The sequence below is a fragment of the Acinonyx jubatus genome, chromosome B3, assembly GCF_027475565.1.
Source record: "Acinonyx jubatus isolate Ajub_Pintada_27869175 chromosome B3, VMU_Ajub_asm_v1.0, whole genome shotgun sequence".
Lineage (NCBI taxonomy): Eukaryota > Metazoa > Chordata > Mammalia > Carnivora > Felidae > Acinonyx > Acinonyx jubatus.
Genome location: NC_069386.1, coordinates 40,314,272 through 40,331,166, shown reverse-complemented (window position 1 = coordinate 40,331,166; position 16,895 = coordinate 40,314,272). Strand labels below are relative to the sequence as shown.

Genomic DNA, 16,895 nt, shown 5'->3' with positions numbered 1-16,895 from the left:
GAGTTCTTTTAAAGATCAAAGACAGTGTTTGGTAAGTGAAAAGTCAGTGCAAATGGAAGGTAATATTTTTCTGTGCATTTTAAATTCCTCCTTCTGCAGCAGGAAAGCACCAAACTGGCTTATTGTTATCCCCACTTAGCTCAAAGATTACCCAAGATCTGCAATTTATTAAGACATATAGGTGGGAGGTGAGATGTGAAGAAATCCATTATCACAGATCAATTACAAGCATCTCCCCGGGGCCAGCCATCCTCCCTCTGGAAAAGGGTAGGCTGAGAGGTACTCATTCTCAATTGTTTTAATAGCTTGGCTGCTCCACCAGCCACCTCCCAGAAAACCAGGTTGGTGAGAGGAGGTGCAGAATGAGTAACTAGCTAGCGCCTTCCTGATTCTGGATTCTGTGAAGGGGGTGGAGGGCTATGCTGCATACACACACCCTAAGGATAATTCTAGCTGATGCTCTGGCAGGGCACTTGGGAACACGCTTCTGCAAATCATCCAGGATGCATTACTGACTAGATTCTGGTGCTCAGAGTTTCAAGCCAGCCAAGACTTCCTTGCTGCATGATCTGTCGAGCTGCTCCACTAGGGACTCCCTGGTGTCCCTGCAGAACACGGAGCCCAGGCCATCTGTGTTCTTACTCTCCAGCTGGAAGCTGCCCACCAGTTCCTGGATCCACTGTAGGTCTGCTGAGAGCTCCTGCCTTAAAGCTTCAAACTGTGCCTGCAGATGGTCCAATTTCCTGGCCATGCTTCCGAGGCTGGACCCTGTGGCCTGGATGTCTTCTCGTAGGAGCTTCTTCAAGGACTCCACTTTGCGGAACTCATACTTGAGCTGGGAGAGGTCGTGCCGGGCGCTCTCACTCTCCTCCCGGTACCAAGCTTCCTTCTCATTGTATATGGAGACCAGAGCCTCCACGTCGTCCTGGATGGTGTCATGGGTCCCTGCCAGGGCACGGCATCCCTGGTCCACCTGAGCCACGTCCTCTACTACACGGGCAAAACGCTCAAAGTTGACATAGGTGTTATTGGGAGGCATGCTTGAGTGGCATTTGAGGGTGTATTCTCTTAGGCGCTTGGTCTTCAGCTGGGCAGGCTCTGTCTCCTGCTGTTCCGGGGCTCTGACTTCTCCTTTGGACTGGTGGGTGTTTAGACAGAACAGCCAGAATTAAGTTGATGCCAAATCCAAAGCGCAGTTCAAGGTGCAGGAAGAAGGCACACAAGCAGCCTCTTAGGCATTCACTGCATGCATCAGGCCATGGGGAGGACCATGGTGGGATGAGCATCCCCACAGATGATAAAAAAGACTGAAGAGTACGGGGGTGCGGCCTCCATGCTCACTTCAGGGCAGGGTGGTCCATGGCCATTAGAGAAGGTCTCCACACACATAGCATTTAGAGGTGCTCACATAGACAAGCAGACTATAGCCAGGACTCTGCAGGCATCCACTCCACAGCAGGAGCAGACAAGGCCATGGCTGACAGAGAGAGGCTGAGAGACCTCTCTCCTTCAGGACCAGGTGGCATCCTGGGCCTCAGCAATACTCAGCATGCTAAGCCCGAGAAGCTGCCTAGCTCTGTGCTCTGGGCCCACTCAAAACCTAGAGGGCCCTTTAACAAGCAGATGAACCTGACCTTCTCCCGAGCACTCCAGCCCTCCCTGCTCTCCATCCTCCATAGCCCTACCTGTGCTGATCTGCATGCTCAGATCAAGCTGGCTAGGCCTCTCATTTAACAATCCAGGTGATTTCCTCCAGGTGAATGGGAAATCTGGTGATGCTCTAGGAGCACACATCTCATCAATCAGCAGAAGTAGGGCCAGAATCCTGGTCTCCTGATTTCCACCCCACCAAAGTGCCCTTTTTTTTTTTAATTTAAGTAATCTCTATGCCCAAACTGGGGCTTGAACTCCCAACCCCAAGATCAAGATTTGCATGCTCTACAAAGTGAGGCAGTCAGACACCCCTGGCCATAGTGCCTTTAACTAGCACTTTACTGTACTGTGAGCAAGACCCTCCACAAACAAGTAGCTGGGAGCCCAATTACAAAGTAGGCCAGGCTAGAGTCCCTCTGTACCCCCCACCTCCCCAGAGGGAAGAGCATCGCCCAGAGAGTGGCCATCTCTCCTCCATACCAGGCTTCCATCTCTGAGCCCGATTCCCTGAGGTCTCAAGGTGCCTAAAGAAGCTGGCTGACTGGTTGGAGTGTCATCCTTTATTCAGAGCCCCGAAAGTCAGAAAGAAGGAGCCTTGGTTACAAAGTTGACATTTTTAATTGTCATCGATTTCTGTCTACAACTTGGGAGCCCTGATTACTGCTTTGAGAATGACAGCAACATGCCCTCTGACAAAGAACACTTTTTATGATGGCCCCAAAGGAAAAGGGTTTCAATTGAGGTTTGTGAGGGCTCCATTTCATAAATCACCTGAGCCCATGAAATATAAATATAAACCTATAAACCTATTTGAACAAACCCAGATCAGTTGGCACCCCCCAACTGGATTTCATCTGTGCCCCAGGGTGGATGTTTCTAGCAAAGGCCTTTCCATGGGCTGCCTGCATCTGGCCACCCCTCCTGGCCCTGGCAGCAGACCAGGGACCTGCCCGCTCACTGGAACGCAACACCATGCCCTTACCGTGATCCAGGGGTGTCTGAGAGCCTCTTCAATTGTGAGCCGTTTCCTGCAATGAGGATCAGAAAACAATGACAATCCATGAATACGGAAGCTGAGAGTGACAGTCTCCATTCTTACTCTTGTCAGACCTGCATTTTGGCATTCTTTGACCACTTCTATCAAACCAGAATAATGGGGGGGATGCAGAGATGGCTGGGGAATGGGCTGAATTCCCTGCATTCCAGAGAAAATGGCCCAGGCGGACCCCTCAGTAGAATGATATTATGACATAAACCCTCATCTCTGGTCCCAAACTTGAAGGGCTTAACACCACACTCTAGGAAGTCATAAGTGTTCTTGTGAGCTTTAGCTCTCCACAGCTAAACCTTTGGTCTATGTTTTTCTATTTGCCTCCCAGATCCCTTCTCTGCCCTTCCCTGCTCAGGTACTATGATCTGACCTAGCACCGCCCTTAGATGGGGAAACCAGGCCCCTGCACTCTCTCTGAAGTCTGTGGGACCAAGAGGACATGACCTTCTAGAATCTGTGGATCTCACTCCTGCCCCATTTAGTCCACGCTCTGGCACCAGGCACCTTACAATTTCCTGCCTATCTCCTACTTTGACTCTTCAGCCACAGGGCTCACCCTGGGCCCTAAGGAGGGGTAGGATCAACAGGTCTCCTATTCTCCCACTTACTGACCCCTCTGAGTCTGCCTCCACCCCAACTCCCACTTGAAATGGCTTGGAAACTCTGCCACTTTCCTTTTCAAAGACTGTAAAAGATAATGTGTCCTAGAGAAACCTAGGCTGACTTCCAAACACACACACACACACACACACACACACACACACACACACACACACACACAGAGTTATTTGTATTGGGGCAGGAAAGAAAGCAGAAAGACTTGAGCAAACAAGATGAATGCCAAGTCTCAGCTAATCCACACTTCTCAGCACCTGCCCAGATTAGACCACAATGGTGCGGATGGCAGCCTGTGGCAAAGAAGGAATGGACTAGCACATCTTTGGGGGAGGGGACAGGAGATGGTCAGTACTTGAGAAGCCCGTGCCTTTCTCTGTCACCTTACCGGGTCTCTTTCACCAGAAGCTTCCGGATGAAGTCCTTGGCTAGCTCGCTGGTCTGGCTGAAGAATTCTTCATCAAAGTCGTAACTCACTGCTGTGATATTTGCTAGCGTTTCCTGCTTTGTGTCTCCCAGGAAAGGGGATGCTCCACTTAGGCTGAGCACACAGAGAGGGAACACGTGACTATAGGAAAGTAGATGGAGGTGGAGGTGATACAGTCAGGGAACCCTGACTCATACTATTGCATGGGGATGGGAGGCTCCCAGCAACACCGCCTGCCCACTCTGGGCAGCCAGTCAGCAGCCTTTTCAACAAACTGAGTCCGATTCAAGACACTTACGGAGCTTCTACTAAGTTCTTGACTGAAACTGTGTCTTCAAGGAACTCGAAAAAGGAGGGGAAGAAACAGAGACATGACTCTGCATAATCCCAAAGGGAACAAAGCAGAATACAATGGAAGACCAGACAAAGGACTAGGGGGGCACAGGACAGAGGGGACATCCAAGTGCAGGCTTCATGGGAGAACTGACATTTGTATCAGTTGTGTCCTGAAGAATGAAGAGGTTGTCAGTAGAGGAGGAGATGGAAGGTGTTCTAGGCTAAGGGAGCAACTTGAGCAGAGTCTGAGAGATGTGGAAATACATGGACCAGTAGGGACTAGAAGAGCGTGTAAGGTTCCCCTGCAGGGTTTGTCAAGAGGTATCATTCAGGGGTGACTTGACTCTTGATTCTGACTCTTGATTTCAGCTCAGGTCATGATCTCATGATTCATGAGGTTGAGCATCTGACTCTTGATTTCAGCTCAGGTCATGACTTCATGATTCATGAGATTGAGCCCCGCTTGGGATTCTCTCTCTCTTTCTCTCTCTCAAAATAAATATTTTAAAAAAGAAGGTGTCATTCAAATAGTGACTCCCAAATCTACTGCTTCCTGACTCATATCCCAGCTTATGGGATTCCTCTCCCTAGATGTGCCATTGTCACTGTGCCCTAACCTCCCTCCATGAGCTCCTTGCCTTGATTAATTATGTTACCTCACAAATGCACGCAAGTTAGAACACAGGGGTCACCTCTGACTCTTCCATCCATTCCCTCACCACATCTAACTGGCCCAAAAGTCTTATTGGTTTTATTTACTAAATATCTCCTAAAGGTTCTCCCCATCTCCACTGCCACTGTCTTAGCATAGTGGTAGCAAGGTGCACTGGGAAAATGCTGATATTTCATTCCTCAAATTGAATTCCAGCTCTGCCACTCATTAGCTGTGTGAACCTAAGTAAGTTACTCAACCTCTCTGACCTCCAGTTTCCTCCTCCATAAAATGAAGAAAACTCTTCAGCTCACATGATGGTTGTGAAAAATAAATATATTTACAATGTTACATGCAATCTTGCCCCATACTGAGAGCTCTGGAATTGGTGGCCATTACTACTATCTTTGTTAGAACACAAAGAACCTCCTGTGACTTCCCATTTTCTATAGGATCACGTTTGAACTCCTGAGCAAGACACTGGAAGTTGGTCCCTACCACACGCTCAGTACATTTCACCACACTTTAACAGGCTCACTGTTCCTTTCCTCAGCAGACAGCCCTTCTCTCCCTTTCCACCCAGAGAATTAATCTCATTCTGTACAGGCCAGTTCATATTAATCTCAATCTCTTTCTCATTAAATCTCCCACAATCCCAGCAAACGAGTGTCTCTCCCAGCTGTGCCTCACACAGGCATGTTCATACATCAGCATAATCTTGGTCCTATTGAGTGCAACTGAGCTGTGTGGTGTCTCCCTCCAACACAGGGAGCTCCAGGCACACAGGGCAGACCTCCTCCATGTCAGTATCCTGAGTGCCTGGCACAGTGCCCACCATGGAGCAGGCACTCAATAAACTGTGTAGAATTCAAACAAGCTAAAAGAAGACTATATGCTTTGTACACACTGGAATTCCTTAATATTTCAAAATGGAAATCCGAGTTCTGAAAAAAAATCAAGGTTTTAAGAGCCAACACAGAATCTGGAACCATCGAGCAATGCATCAAGTTCTCTTTCTCTGCATCCAGTTCTCCTGGGGCTTAAAAAAAAAATACTGATGGCCAGACTCCATCCCTGGCAATTATAATGTAATAGATCTGCAGTGGGCCTGGGCAGTGTTAGGTATTAAAAGGTCTAAGGTAGAGCCAGGATTGAGACTCTGCCATAGCTCAGAGGGGTCCACCACATTGTAAAGAGCTCCCAGTCTAAGTGATGCTGGAAGTCAGAGAACTGGTTTACAGGAATGCGGAGAGATGGTCCCCCTCAGCTGGTGAGTACTGGAGCCCCCATGTCCCCTCTGGGACAAAAAGAGCACGTTCCAGCTGTGCTGTTGGGGGGGAAATGGTTGAGAAGCACTGATGGAATGAACACCAAGCGGCGCTAGGAAGTTTGCACACATGTCTGCTTATTTAACCCGCACAGCACACCGTGGCAGGAAGTTTGTGATTCTTATTTTCCTGATGAGGAAAACAGGCCCAGAGGTTAAGTATCTGCCCAAGGTCACAAAGATAGAAAGTGACAGATCCACTGCACATGGAGCTACACAGGAAATGTCTGCTTAAGCAACTTAATACTTCAGGGGTGGGAAAGAGACTCTGGGGAGAAAGACGAGAGCACGTGAGAGCCGGGGAAGGAAGGGGAGACTGGGAGAGAAAGAAGGAGCAGGATGGGGGAAGGCACAGCAGCCTGAGGGCTGTCCCAAGGCTTCTGGGTGAAAGCTGACTTTCTCACAGGAAATGCAGCCTGGGTGAGGCTGAGCTTTGGATGCCTGGCCAGGGTAGGGATGCAGACAAGGCCCAAGGTCAACCCTAGGGCCAAGAGTATGTAAAGGAGCTAAAAGCATGGAGCCCAGGTGTGCTGTGTGGATTGAACACATCTGGCTCGTGGTAAATGATTCATGAGTAAAACCAGTAAATTCAGGCTGCCTGTCCCTACCCCTCTCTCATTCCTCCCAGTTCCCCAGATCCAAGCTAGGTTGGGACCCCAGCATCAGGGATACTCACAGGATGTAGGTGATGACGCCTATACTCCTGCAAAACAAAGAACAGGCAAGTCAGAGCCACCTGGCTCTGATCCCAGCCCGGCAAGGGATTCCCCCCCATGCTTCTCAAGGGGAAGAGCCACGTGCCCGTATACAGTGGCCTAAGGATGTCACCTCAAGTCCATAGCCCTCTCCACTCATCCCAGTCTTCAGCAGCAACCTGGGATGCATCTGGAGTCATCAAGCTCTGGACACTGAGTCCGAGGACCCAAGTTCAAGGTCAGACTTCTGCACTTGCAGGCTGTGATTGGGGCAAGTCCCTTATGATCTCTGAGCCTCATTCTCCTCATAAAATGAGGTTAATGATAACTACCTCACAAAACTTCTGGGAGGATTTTAGAAAACCAAGCAATCAAGGTACTCACTCAGCCAACTATAAAGCCCTGTTCAAATGAAATGAGTCCTGTCTGTGCAGAAAATCAATCACTACGGTATCCTCAGGCCCAACACAGCTCTTAGAGCCTACAAGGCTCTCAGTGATCACTTGGTTGATTAACTAAATAAGCTATTGTTACTATTTCTTTATCATAGCTGTGGCAGGCCTCCAGGGTGAGCCTCTCCCCTTGTCTCTGCCTCGGCTGTGTTCTAACAGGCCTCAGGTCCAGGCCTGGCTGCCTCCAGCTTCTCTGGGCCACAGGTCCAGCACACCGGGAGCAGCCAGAGGCTCTGAACGTGTGGAGTAAGGGGTTTTCATGGTCAAGCAGGATGATGTCAGCCAGAGTCAGAGTCTGAGGCCTTCTGCCCTTGAAAGGACCCCAAGGTCACCTGGGTTGTCTATACAACTTACCACATGTCAGCCTCCAGGCCCAGGGGCTCGTAGTTCACAATTTCTGGAGCTGAAAGAAGCCATATTGAAGAATCAGCAGGAGTATGAAAATGAGAAGAGATGGTGATAGGGAATTTTAGGGAGTTTGGTGACAAATGTCTCCCTCCTGAATCCTCACTAAGGAAAAATCAACAGATGGAGATAATCTGGGTCTAAGAATTTTGAGAAATGAAGTTGCCTGTTATCCTGGTAGAAATATTTTACAAAGAGGCCTTAATAGTGAGGAAGAAGGAAAGGACAGAGGGATGCCTGGAAGAGGAAGAGAAGGGTGGGGTAAGGAAGATGCCAGAAGGGGAAATGGGGCCTGGCAACAAGGCTTGCTTTAGAAGTCTCTGGTGGAAAACAGTTAGGTCAGCGCTGGAAGGTCATAACGAAGAAAAGAAGGCAGAGAGGGAATCCATGTTCCTGAATCTGGTCTGAAAGAGGGACACCTCCTCCCTGAGAAGAATGACAACAATCTGGGGCCAATGAGATGATGAACCTGAGGTGCCCGAGGGGCATCCAGGCAAAGATGCCCCGGGTATGGGAGAGTGACTTGGAGCCATCAAATCTGGAGTCATCGTACAGGTGGAAACGGGAGCTGTGTGGATGATGTGGTGACCAAGAGTGGGTGCAGAGTCTAGGAAAGAACAGTCTACCCAGGACAGAAGAGGACCAAATGCCACCCAAAGATCAAGCAGGCAAACACTTAGAAAGTGTGTGGTGTCCGGAGGTGCCCTGACTGTGGGAAGTAGAGATAAGGATGTAGACAATGCTACAAAAAAAGCTTGGTCATGAAACTGAGGAGAAAAAGAGGGGAATAGCTAGAGAAGGGAGAAGGACTGAGCCTGTTTAATCATAATGGAAAAAGGGAGAGGGTGGGAAAGGCTACACTGGTGCATCTAGAACAATGTTAAAACTACTGCATCTGTAGCATGTGACCACCATCCCCCTCCCCCTTTCTAATTAGAGACACAAGGAACCACTTTTCTGGTTTTGCTTATTTTTTAGCTTCATCAAAACGATGTCATCCCAGAGATAATGTAGTCACTTGATCCCCCCACCCTCTAACATTATGCTTCTAGTGTTCACTGAATGTTCATACATGGTCTTTCATTTTCACTGCTATGTAATAGTCCACTGTGTTAATATGTATCATCTTTCAGTCATTGTCCTCTCAGTGATCATTTGGATGGTTTCCACTTCTATTCTTATCAGAACATTGCTATGAACTTTTTGGCACAAGTCTCCTCACAAACATGAAAGACATTCTCTAGCACAGTGATTCAAAGTGTGGTCTGAAGACAAAGAGTCACTGGTCCAGACACAATAGGTCCAGAAATGGGGAGTAAGCTTTTAGAAACTCGTACAGCAATATGTCATTGCCATGACGTTCAAATTGTGATGATTTTTCTAGGGATTTATTTTTCTTGTGTCTTTAATGAAGAAGCAGTCCAGGACAGATTGAAGAAAAAAAAAATTTTAAGTCTTTAACCATAGAGAGTTTGAGAAGCACAACTCACTTCCCAGGCTTATCTGTTTGATACACATATACACTCACTTCTGTTCTCTACGTGCATTTGCTTGTCTATTTTCTTCTGTGCTTTTCTTCTTCTTTCTTGGTGTTTTTTATTTTATTACTTCTCTTACTGGTTTCCTTTCCTACTTACATTTTTGTAATGGCCACCCTTGAGACTTTAGGATGGCTATCTAACAAATTCTAACATAAGCACTCTTTTGACTCTCCTCTAATATTACAAGAGCCTTAGAACACTCATTTCAAGAACTCCTTCCTATCTAACATTATTTTCCTCAATTTTTAGTTCTGTTTTTTAACCCTGCAATTAAAACATCCATGACCATCCATCACTGTCATCATCATCATCATCACCACCACCATCATCATTTTAAACAGAAAATGGTTATATTTGCCAAATGTTTACTTATTTCTTTGCTCTATTACTTCACACAGTGAGGTCTTCCTTCAGAGAACATTTAGTTCACAAGCACATCTTTAGAAGCTCTAGTAATAAAGGTTTGTTGGTGGCTTAATTGTTTTATGGTTTGTATTGTTCTTTTTTGAATTTTTGGATTTTGCTATGTTTTGCCTGAATCACTTATCCTCATTCTTGAAATATAACTTTTGCTGGGTGTAGAGTTAAGAGTGTTTTGGGTTTTTTTTTTTTTTTTTGAGGATTGTAATTGGCTTTATTAAGTGATTCATGAACTGGACAGCATCCCATCTAGCAAGTAGAGAGATGCTCCCTAATCATTGTTTTTTAATTTTTCCTTAGTTCTTAAAAGATAATATTCTATTGGACATTGGCTTCTACTGTTGTTTTAACAAGTACACTGTCAAATTTTTATTTATTTATTTATTTATTTATTTATTTATTTATTTATTTATTATCTGTCTTTTCTTCCTGGCCGCTTTCATGATCTCTCTGTCTTTGGTACCCCGTAGTTTAACTATAGTGTTAACTACAGTGTAATTATAATGGATTTATTTATTTATTTATTTCTGTTTGATATACATTGTCCTTTCTGTATCTGGAGATGCATGTTTTCACAACAGTTCTGAAAATTCTCAGCCATTTTCTTCAAATGTTGATCCTCTGTTGTCTCTATTCCCTCCTCTGGGACTCCAAACAGACCTGTGTTAGATTTTCTGTTTTCACCCTCTCACACTTGTCCTCTATTTCATATTCCTGTATCTCGATCTTTCTGTGGTATTTTGGCTAATTTTATTCAGCTCTGACTTTCAATTCTTTAATTCTCTCTTCAGCTGTGTGTAATCTGCTGTTTAACTCATTCACTAAATTTTAAATTTCTAGGAGTATAGAATTTCTTAAACTTCTTCCTGGTTCTTTTTAGCATTTGCCTGGTCATTTTTGACAGTCTCTTGTTGCCTGCTCATTCTTATGATTCTTTTGTTTCTATATACATTCCCTTGATTTTACAGTCAACATGTGATCATTTAAATATCTTATGTCCTTGGATGTCTAAGTCTTGCTAGTCTCTGATTGAAATGCTGATACATACACTTGCCTTTGGGAGAGGACCTCCTCTTGAATTTTCTTGCTGCTCACAGCTCCAGCTCTAAGTTCATATTTCACTGGCTTTGGAGGTGGGGCAGGTGATGCAGGAAGAGTTACTACCCTTAAAGATTTCTCTTATTTCCCATGAGTCCAGAATTTCATTATAAAGAATATTTTTCTCAAGAATCAAGTTTTGTTGCCGGAGGGCTTTTGGAAGACCGGGTCCACCATGCTCCTAGAAGCTGATGGTAACTTCTCAATACTGTGTCTCAGGTTGAAGTTTCAGAGTAATGGTGGGAGTAGGACAAGTAATTATAACCTGTTTCTCAGGAGTCCTGGATAAAGAAAGTTATCATAATTTGGGCAGAGGCCTAGAGAAGTCACCCTGTATATTTGTAAGGTGCAAACAAAACCAGTTCTAGGCTAGAGCTGGGTCATACTGGCTCACAAGGGTCAACTGTGTGTATCTCTTCCCAACTCTGAATTCAGTGACAAGTTGGTAGCTTAAAATTGGCAAATGCTATAAATTAGGGTTGGGTTTTGTTTTGTTTTGGAGACCCAGTTGTTAGACATTTAACACTGTATCACTGGAAAGAACCCTCCATAGTCTGGCCCTAGCCATCAATGTCTCACTCACATGGCCATTCTGATAGGAACTCTCTGTTTCATCCATAGTGGACAGGGAATTGTCCTGGATAAATGTACTAATTCTGGCCTTCCCCACTGCTATGAATGACTGAGACTGGGATGTATACTCCTCTTCTACCCTGCCTCTTTCCCTACCCCTCCTCACACTTCTCCAACCCACAACACCAGCCCTTTGTCTCTCATTGACTCAAGGGCATGACTGATCCCATTGACTTTGCCAGAGTGAATATCTTGTTTGAGAAGTCTTCAGAGAGGTCTCTATCATTCAGTTTATAATTAATCACATCCTGTCTTGTGACACCTCTTCCACTATTGCCCTGAATGTCTAGTTGAACCATTTACTGTTAGCATCTGGTCTGAACTTAAGTGAATAAATATATGCATTTCACCACATATGTGAATGGTGGGCAGCAACTGCCATCTTGGACAAAGTTCAAGAATAGATGTCTTGTGCCCTTGGTTCAGGTTGCTTCTGCCACCAGTTCATTGTGTGACCTTGCATGAATCATTCTGAGTGTGGCTCCCTGCCGCCACTGTGTCCTCAGTACCGCACCTAATATCTGTCATAGATACTAGATGAAGAACAGCCATTGGTTGACCTTCACTAAAATCCCCCAGACTTCCAATACTACATTTGTTGAACTAGCCCAGATGACCTAAAAAGATCCTTCTACCACTCACACTCGGTCGTTTGATGTTTCCGCAACTAAATTGTAAGCCTCCTCGGGACAAGGTCTTTCTAGAGAGACAACCCCGTGTAACCAAGAGGGCACAGGTTTTGATGTTGCATGTATCTGTATTTGAATGTTAGCTCTACCACCTACTGGTTGTTTTGCCTTGAACAAAGCATCCGATAGAGAAAATAATTAAATCTGCTTCATGAGGTTGTTTGAAGATTAGCTGAGGTGATGTCTGCAGAGCACCGGCATAGTGCCTGGCACACAGCAAAGTTCCCCTACCCTGGGGTCTGTGGAGCCTTAACAGCACCATTCCATAGTGGCTGTGGGGCTGGCATGTGTGACCTGAAAATCCATCAGGATGGATGATCTGAAACATTCTGTTTTCCTTATTTTATTTATGTCAGAAGTTTTCCCCAGATTTCGGAGAGACCATGACCTCCTTCCATTTCCAAGACCACTTCAACTCCCAAAGCAGAGAGACAGTGATCCTCAATTCTCATTCCTCTCCCTTCTGTAAGGCTGTCTCTCTAGGACCCTCAGCCTGCAGCCCCAGTCCCACAAGGGGGCTTCTGGGGCCTGAGCCAAGGCTGATAGAAACGGAGGGATGGGGGAGCTGCCAAGGCTCTTGTGAAGCAGGGCCCCCTGTGCAAGAATAAAGGCCAGGCACACAGGAGAGGTGAGTGGGTGGATCTGGCATTTAGCAGATGATTTCCCTTATCCTTTTCAGGAAGTCAAAAGCTACTTCAGAGAAACTTGAGTTTATGGGAATGCCAGAGGGTGAGGAAATTTTAAATCTTCACAATAAATTCATCTAAGAGCAGGAGGTGGGGCCAGCTCCGGGAGGGTTTGACTCTGCAAAGGCCTCTAGCCCCACCGGGCCTCCTCCTGCCCCACTGGGTGCTCAAGGCCAGCACCTGGACCCTTACCCAGAAGACTTGCAGGACATTTTCTTCCCCACCCATTAGGTTTCCAAGGGGGAGTCTCCAAGGCACCATCTCTTAGCCCAGACTCTCAAACAGACACAGGGTTTGTGCCCAGAATTTCTCTACCTTTTGATCCCAGATGCCTACTTAGCTGGGAGAGAAATAGGCCTAAAACTTACCAACAAATTCTGGCGTCCCAAAAATATTCTTAAATTCAACTCCATCTTCTATTTCATGAGCCAGGCCAAAGTCAATCAGCTTGATGTGCGGAATGGGAATATTCTTGTCTAACAACATAATGTTTTCTGGCTGGAGAACAACAACAACAAAAAAAGTAAAAAAGGAAAGGATGAAAAGATGGTAATTAAAGCCCTGTTTTGTGTTTTTGCTTTAGGATTGGGGTGGGGTTTGGTGTTCTTTTTTAGGAGACTAAAATTCTTTCTTGTTTTTGTGTCCTGTCTTCTCCTGTGAACTCAAAGACAGACATAGCACTGAGGGCAAGGGCTGGGTTTTATGAAATCTGCTGCTCACAGCAGAACCAGAGACCTTAGCTTTTAGTCCCCTTTTTGTCTCTGAATGGCAGATCCTTCAATGCAGTGCCTCTGTTTCCTGATCTGTTAAATGGGGCCAGTGAGAAATTCAAAGCATTTCCTGTAAACAAAACCACTGCCTCTGTGTGAGGACCATAGGGGTGGGAGCCTAGCAGCTTAGCCTGGCTTTACACACGGCTTATTAACCTTTGTCTTCCTGACCACCTCTTTCCCCTGGCTGGCCAGCTTCCTGTTGACAAACTCCCCTCCTCTGGCCTAACCATGTAGCTCACACTTCTCTATGGGTTTAACTAATTTTGGCCCTCGACAGGACACTGGAAAAAAATGCACCTGACTTCCCGGGAAAATACCAGCTGCCCAGGCTATTTCCAGTGTAGCAAACAGCTGCCAGATGTGACACAACCATGTGGGTATGTGTTGGTGGGGGGATGGCCCTGCCCTGGCCTCATACACCACAGGCTCTCAGGGAGGCCAGACACAAGCCTACCCTTCTGAGCCTACCCGTCTCACTCCCACCCAACTGCTCAGAGCCTGAACATGGGTGAGCAGGTCTCTCCACTTCACCCTCTCCCCTCCCGCTCCCCACCATGACTGTCCTAGACTTCATTCAAAGTGGAATGTCCTGGGGGTGCCTGGGTGGCTCAGTCAGTTAAGCATCAGACTTCAGCTCAGGTCATGATTTCAAGGTTTGTGAGTTCGAGCCCCGTGTCAGGCTCTGTGCAGACAGCTCAGAACCTGGAGCCTGCCTCAGATTCTGTGTCTCCCTCTCTCTCTCTGCTCCTCCCCTGCTCACACTCTATGTCTCTCTCTCTCAAAAAGAAATAAACATTAAAAAAAAAATTTCAAAGTGGAATGTCCTGAAAACATACATCCACACAAAAGCATCAAATTCATAACAGTCCCACAATGGAAACAAGACAAACGTCCCATCAACTGATGAACCCAGTATATCCATATAGTGGAATACTATTCAGTCATAAAAAGGAATGAAGGCAGAGAAAGAATACAAAGGAATGAAATACTGATACCTCAGCATAGATGAACTTTGAAAACATGATGTTAAGTGACAGAATCAGTCACCAAAGACCGTGTATTATATGATCCCATTTATATGAAATATCCTGAATAGGTAAATCCATAGAAAGAGAAAGTAGTTTAGCAGTTGCTCAGGACTGGGGAAATGGGGAGTGACTGCTAATGGGTATGGAACTTCATTTTGGAGTGATGACAATTTTCTAAAATTGATAGTGGTATTAGCTGCACAACTTTGTAAATTGTACACTTTATTTTATTTGTTTGTTTATTTATTTATTTATTATTTTAGAGAGAGGCAGGTAAGGGCAGAGGGAGAGAGACACAGAGACATTATCTTAGGCAGGCTCCATGCTCAACAGGGAGCCTGATGTGGGACTCAATCTCACAGCCCTGGGATCACGACCTCAGCCAAAATCAAGAGTCAGGTGGTACCTGGGTGGCCCAGGTGGTTGAGTGTCTGACTCTTGGTTTTGGCTCAGGTCATGATCTCGAGGTTCATAAGTTCAAGCCCCACATTGGGCTCCACAATGACAGTGCAGACCCTGCTTGGGATTCTCTCTTCTCCTTCTCTCTCTGCCCCGCCCCTGCTCGTGCTCTCTCTCTCTCCCAAATTAAATAAATAAACTTAAAAAAAGGAAATTAAGAGTCAGATGCTCAACTGACTGAGCCACCCAGGTGCCCCTAAATTGTACACTTTAAATGGGCAAATGGTATAGTATGTGACTTATATCTCAATAAAGCAGTTTTACATGAATGAATAAACACATAAATAGATAAATACACGTTTAAGAAAATCGAGCATCCCTATTTCTTGTTTTTTAATTTTTTAATGTTTATTTATTTTTGAGAGAGAGAAAGAGAGCGAGCACGAGTGGGGGAGGGGCAAGAGAGAGGGAGACACAGAATCCACAGCAGGCTCCAGACTTTGAGCTGTCAGCACAGATCCCAACGTGGGGCTTGAACTCATGAACCGTTAGATCATGACCTGAGCTGAAGTCGGATGCTTAACCGACTGAGCCACCAAGGCGCCCCAAACATCCCTATTTCTCAAAGAAGAATTTCCCACCTTGTACCTTTGCTCACATTATCTGCTCTACCCAGAAAGCCTTCTGCTTGATCTATGCCCATTAAAATCCTAGCTGGGCTTCAAAGTCTAACTCAGCTAGTCCTTGAAAGCTTTGAAAGCTTTCCTCAATGAGTACCCCACCCACACACACCAGAAATGAATCCCCCTCCTGTCCCTTTGGTGCTTATTTGAACTTTTTTGTTATGACATTTGTCACACTCTCTCCTTGTCCACCAGTCCTTGCTATCTTTGTTCTAGCTCCTCTACCGGACTCTCAGCTGGAGGGAGGATTTAGGTCTTTGCATGTTCACCCCTACAGTGCAGAGCACAGTGCCTGGCAGGCTGACGGTTGCCCTGTTAGCTGAATTGATTCTGAATCTGGCCTGAAGACACTCCAGCTGCCCCATCCCAAACGTCCTGGCTCCCTGAAGTCTCTGTGACCTCATGTCAGAGTGGCTGGAAACTTTCACTCAAATGAGCTGGCTGTGGCCTCCCCCGACTTTGAAAATAAATAAAGAATACATTTCCTTTTGCATTTTTTAAGCTTGTTTATCCTTTTTCCCCTCTGGAGACTTCTCTCAACTTGATTGTGAAAATGTGTCAAAGTCCTTTCCCAAGGCAAAGCAGGATCTTAGGTCCTGCAGAAAGGAGACTGAGGGGGGAGGTCAGGAGATGGGACCCAGAGAGATGGCCCCACTCCGATACCCCCAATCCAGCCCTCAAATGGCTGCTCATGGACCTCGAGTGTTCTGGAACCCCATGCCGTAAGCTGTGCCCTCCCCACTGCCCACCATCTTACCTTATTAGGAACTTCCCCTCTCCTCCAGGGAATGGCCCTGAGGCTTGCTTCTGGGGCAGAGGAGGGTCAGAACCGGGGTCTTCCTGACCACCATAGTGCTCAAGGCACAGCACACACTGAATGGGGATGGGAGCCACAGTGGACAAAAGCAGTCACACCAGACCTGGTGACCCCCAGGATAATGGGGCAGGAGGAAATGGGTAGGGAACATGGGAGAAGGAAAAACAATTGGAGGCTGAATTCTCCCAGGCAGCATTGCTCTGAGAGGTGAGAAGTATCCTTGCCTTATATCCTCTCACCTCTGTGTCCCACAGTCCAGAGGAAACAGCCTCTGCACTGACTTGTGAAAACCTCAGGGTCAGGCCACGTTTTCTTACCTTAGTACTGCCTGTCCCTGCAAGTTCTTGCCCACTCCAAGAACTTAACACTTAGCAGGTGACTTCTCCCCTGCTTGGAACATTCTTCCTGCACAGTCCCTACCCCAAACCTGGCTAATTTCCTATTCATGTTTCAGTAAAAATAGTACCTCCTCCAGAAGGCCTACACATGCGTACACACACACACACACACACACA

At 46.3% G+C, this 16,895-nt stretch overlaps 1 protein-coding gene and 1 long non-coding RNA gene across 10 annotated transcripts in view; one reads left to right on the top strand and one right to left on the bottom strand.

The window, feature by feature from the left end:
• DAPK2 (death associated protein kinase 2) overlaps positions 1-16,895 on the bottom strand; it is a 118,956-nt gene that overhangs the window by 13,410 nt on the left and 88,651 nt on the right. For 5 of the 8 annotated variants that reach the window (XM_027067479.2, XM_027067478.2, XM_015085549.3 and 2 more), the window contains 6 exons: positions 13,049-13,178; positions 7,563-7,611; positions 6,738-6,764; positions 3,708-3,860; positions 2,636-2,681; positions 517-1,138 (listed from right to left, as the gene is read on the bottom strand). In XM_027067479.2, coding sequence (XP_026923280.1) covers positions 530-1,138; positions 2,636-2,681; positions 3,708-3,860; positions 6,738-6,764; positions 7,563-7,611; positions 13,049-13,178 — 1,014 coding nt within the window. In that variant the 3' untranslated portion in view covers positions 517-529. The remainder of the gene's footprint in view (positions 1-516; positions 1,139-2,635; positions 2,682-3,707; positions 3,861-6,737; positions 6,765-7,562; positions 7,612-13,048; positions 13,179-16,895) is intronic. The other 3 variants (XM_053223900.1, XM_053223901.1, XM_015085553.3) reach the window with 1 other exon arrangement.
• LOC128315919 (uncharacterized) lies at positions 5,478-16,044 on the top strand. Of its 2 annotated transcripts, none has more exons than XR_008299126.1 (2): positions 5,478-6,004; positions 15,780-16,044. It is a non-coding gene; the product is annotated as an uncharacterized LOC128315919 (long non-coding RNA). The 2 variants fall into 2 exon arrangements; XR_008299125.1 differs by having other exon boundaries at positions 15,759-16,044.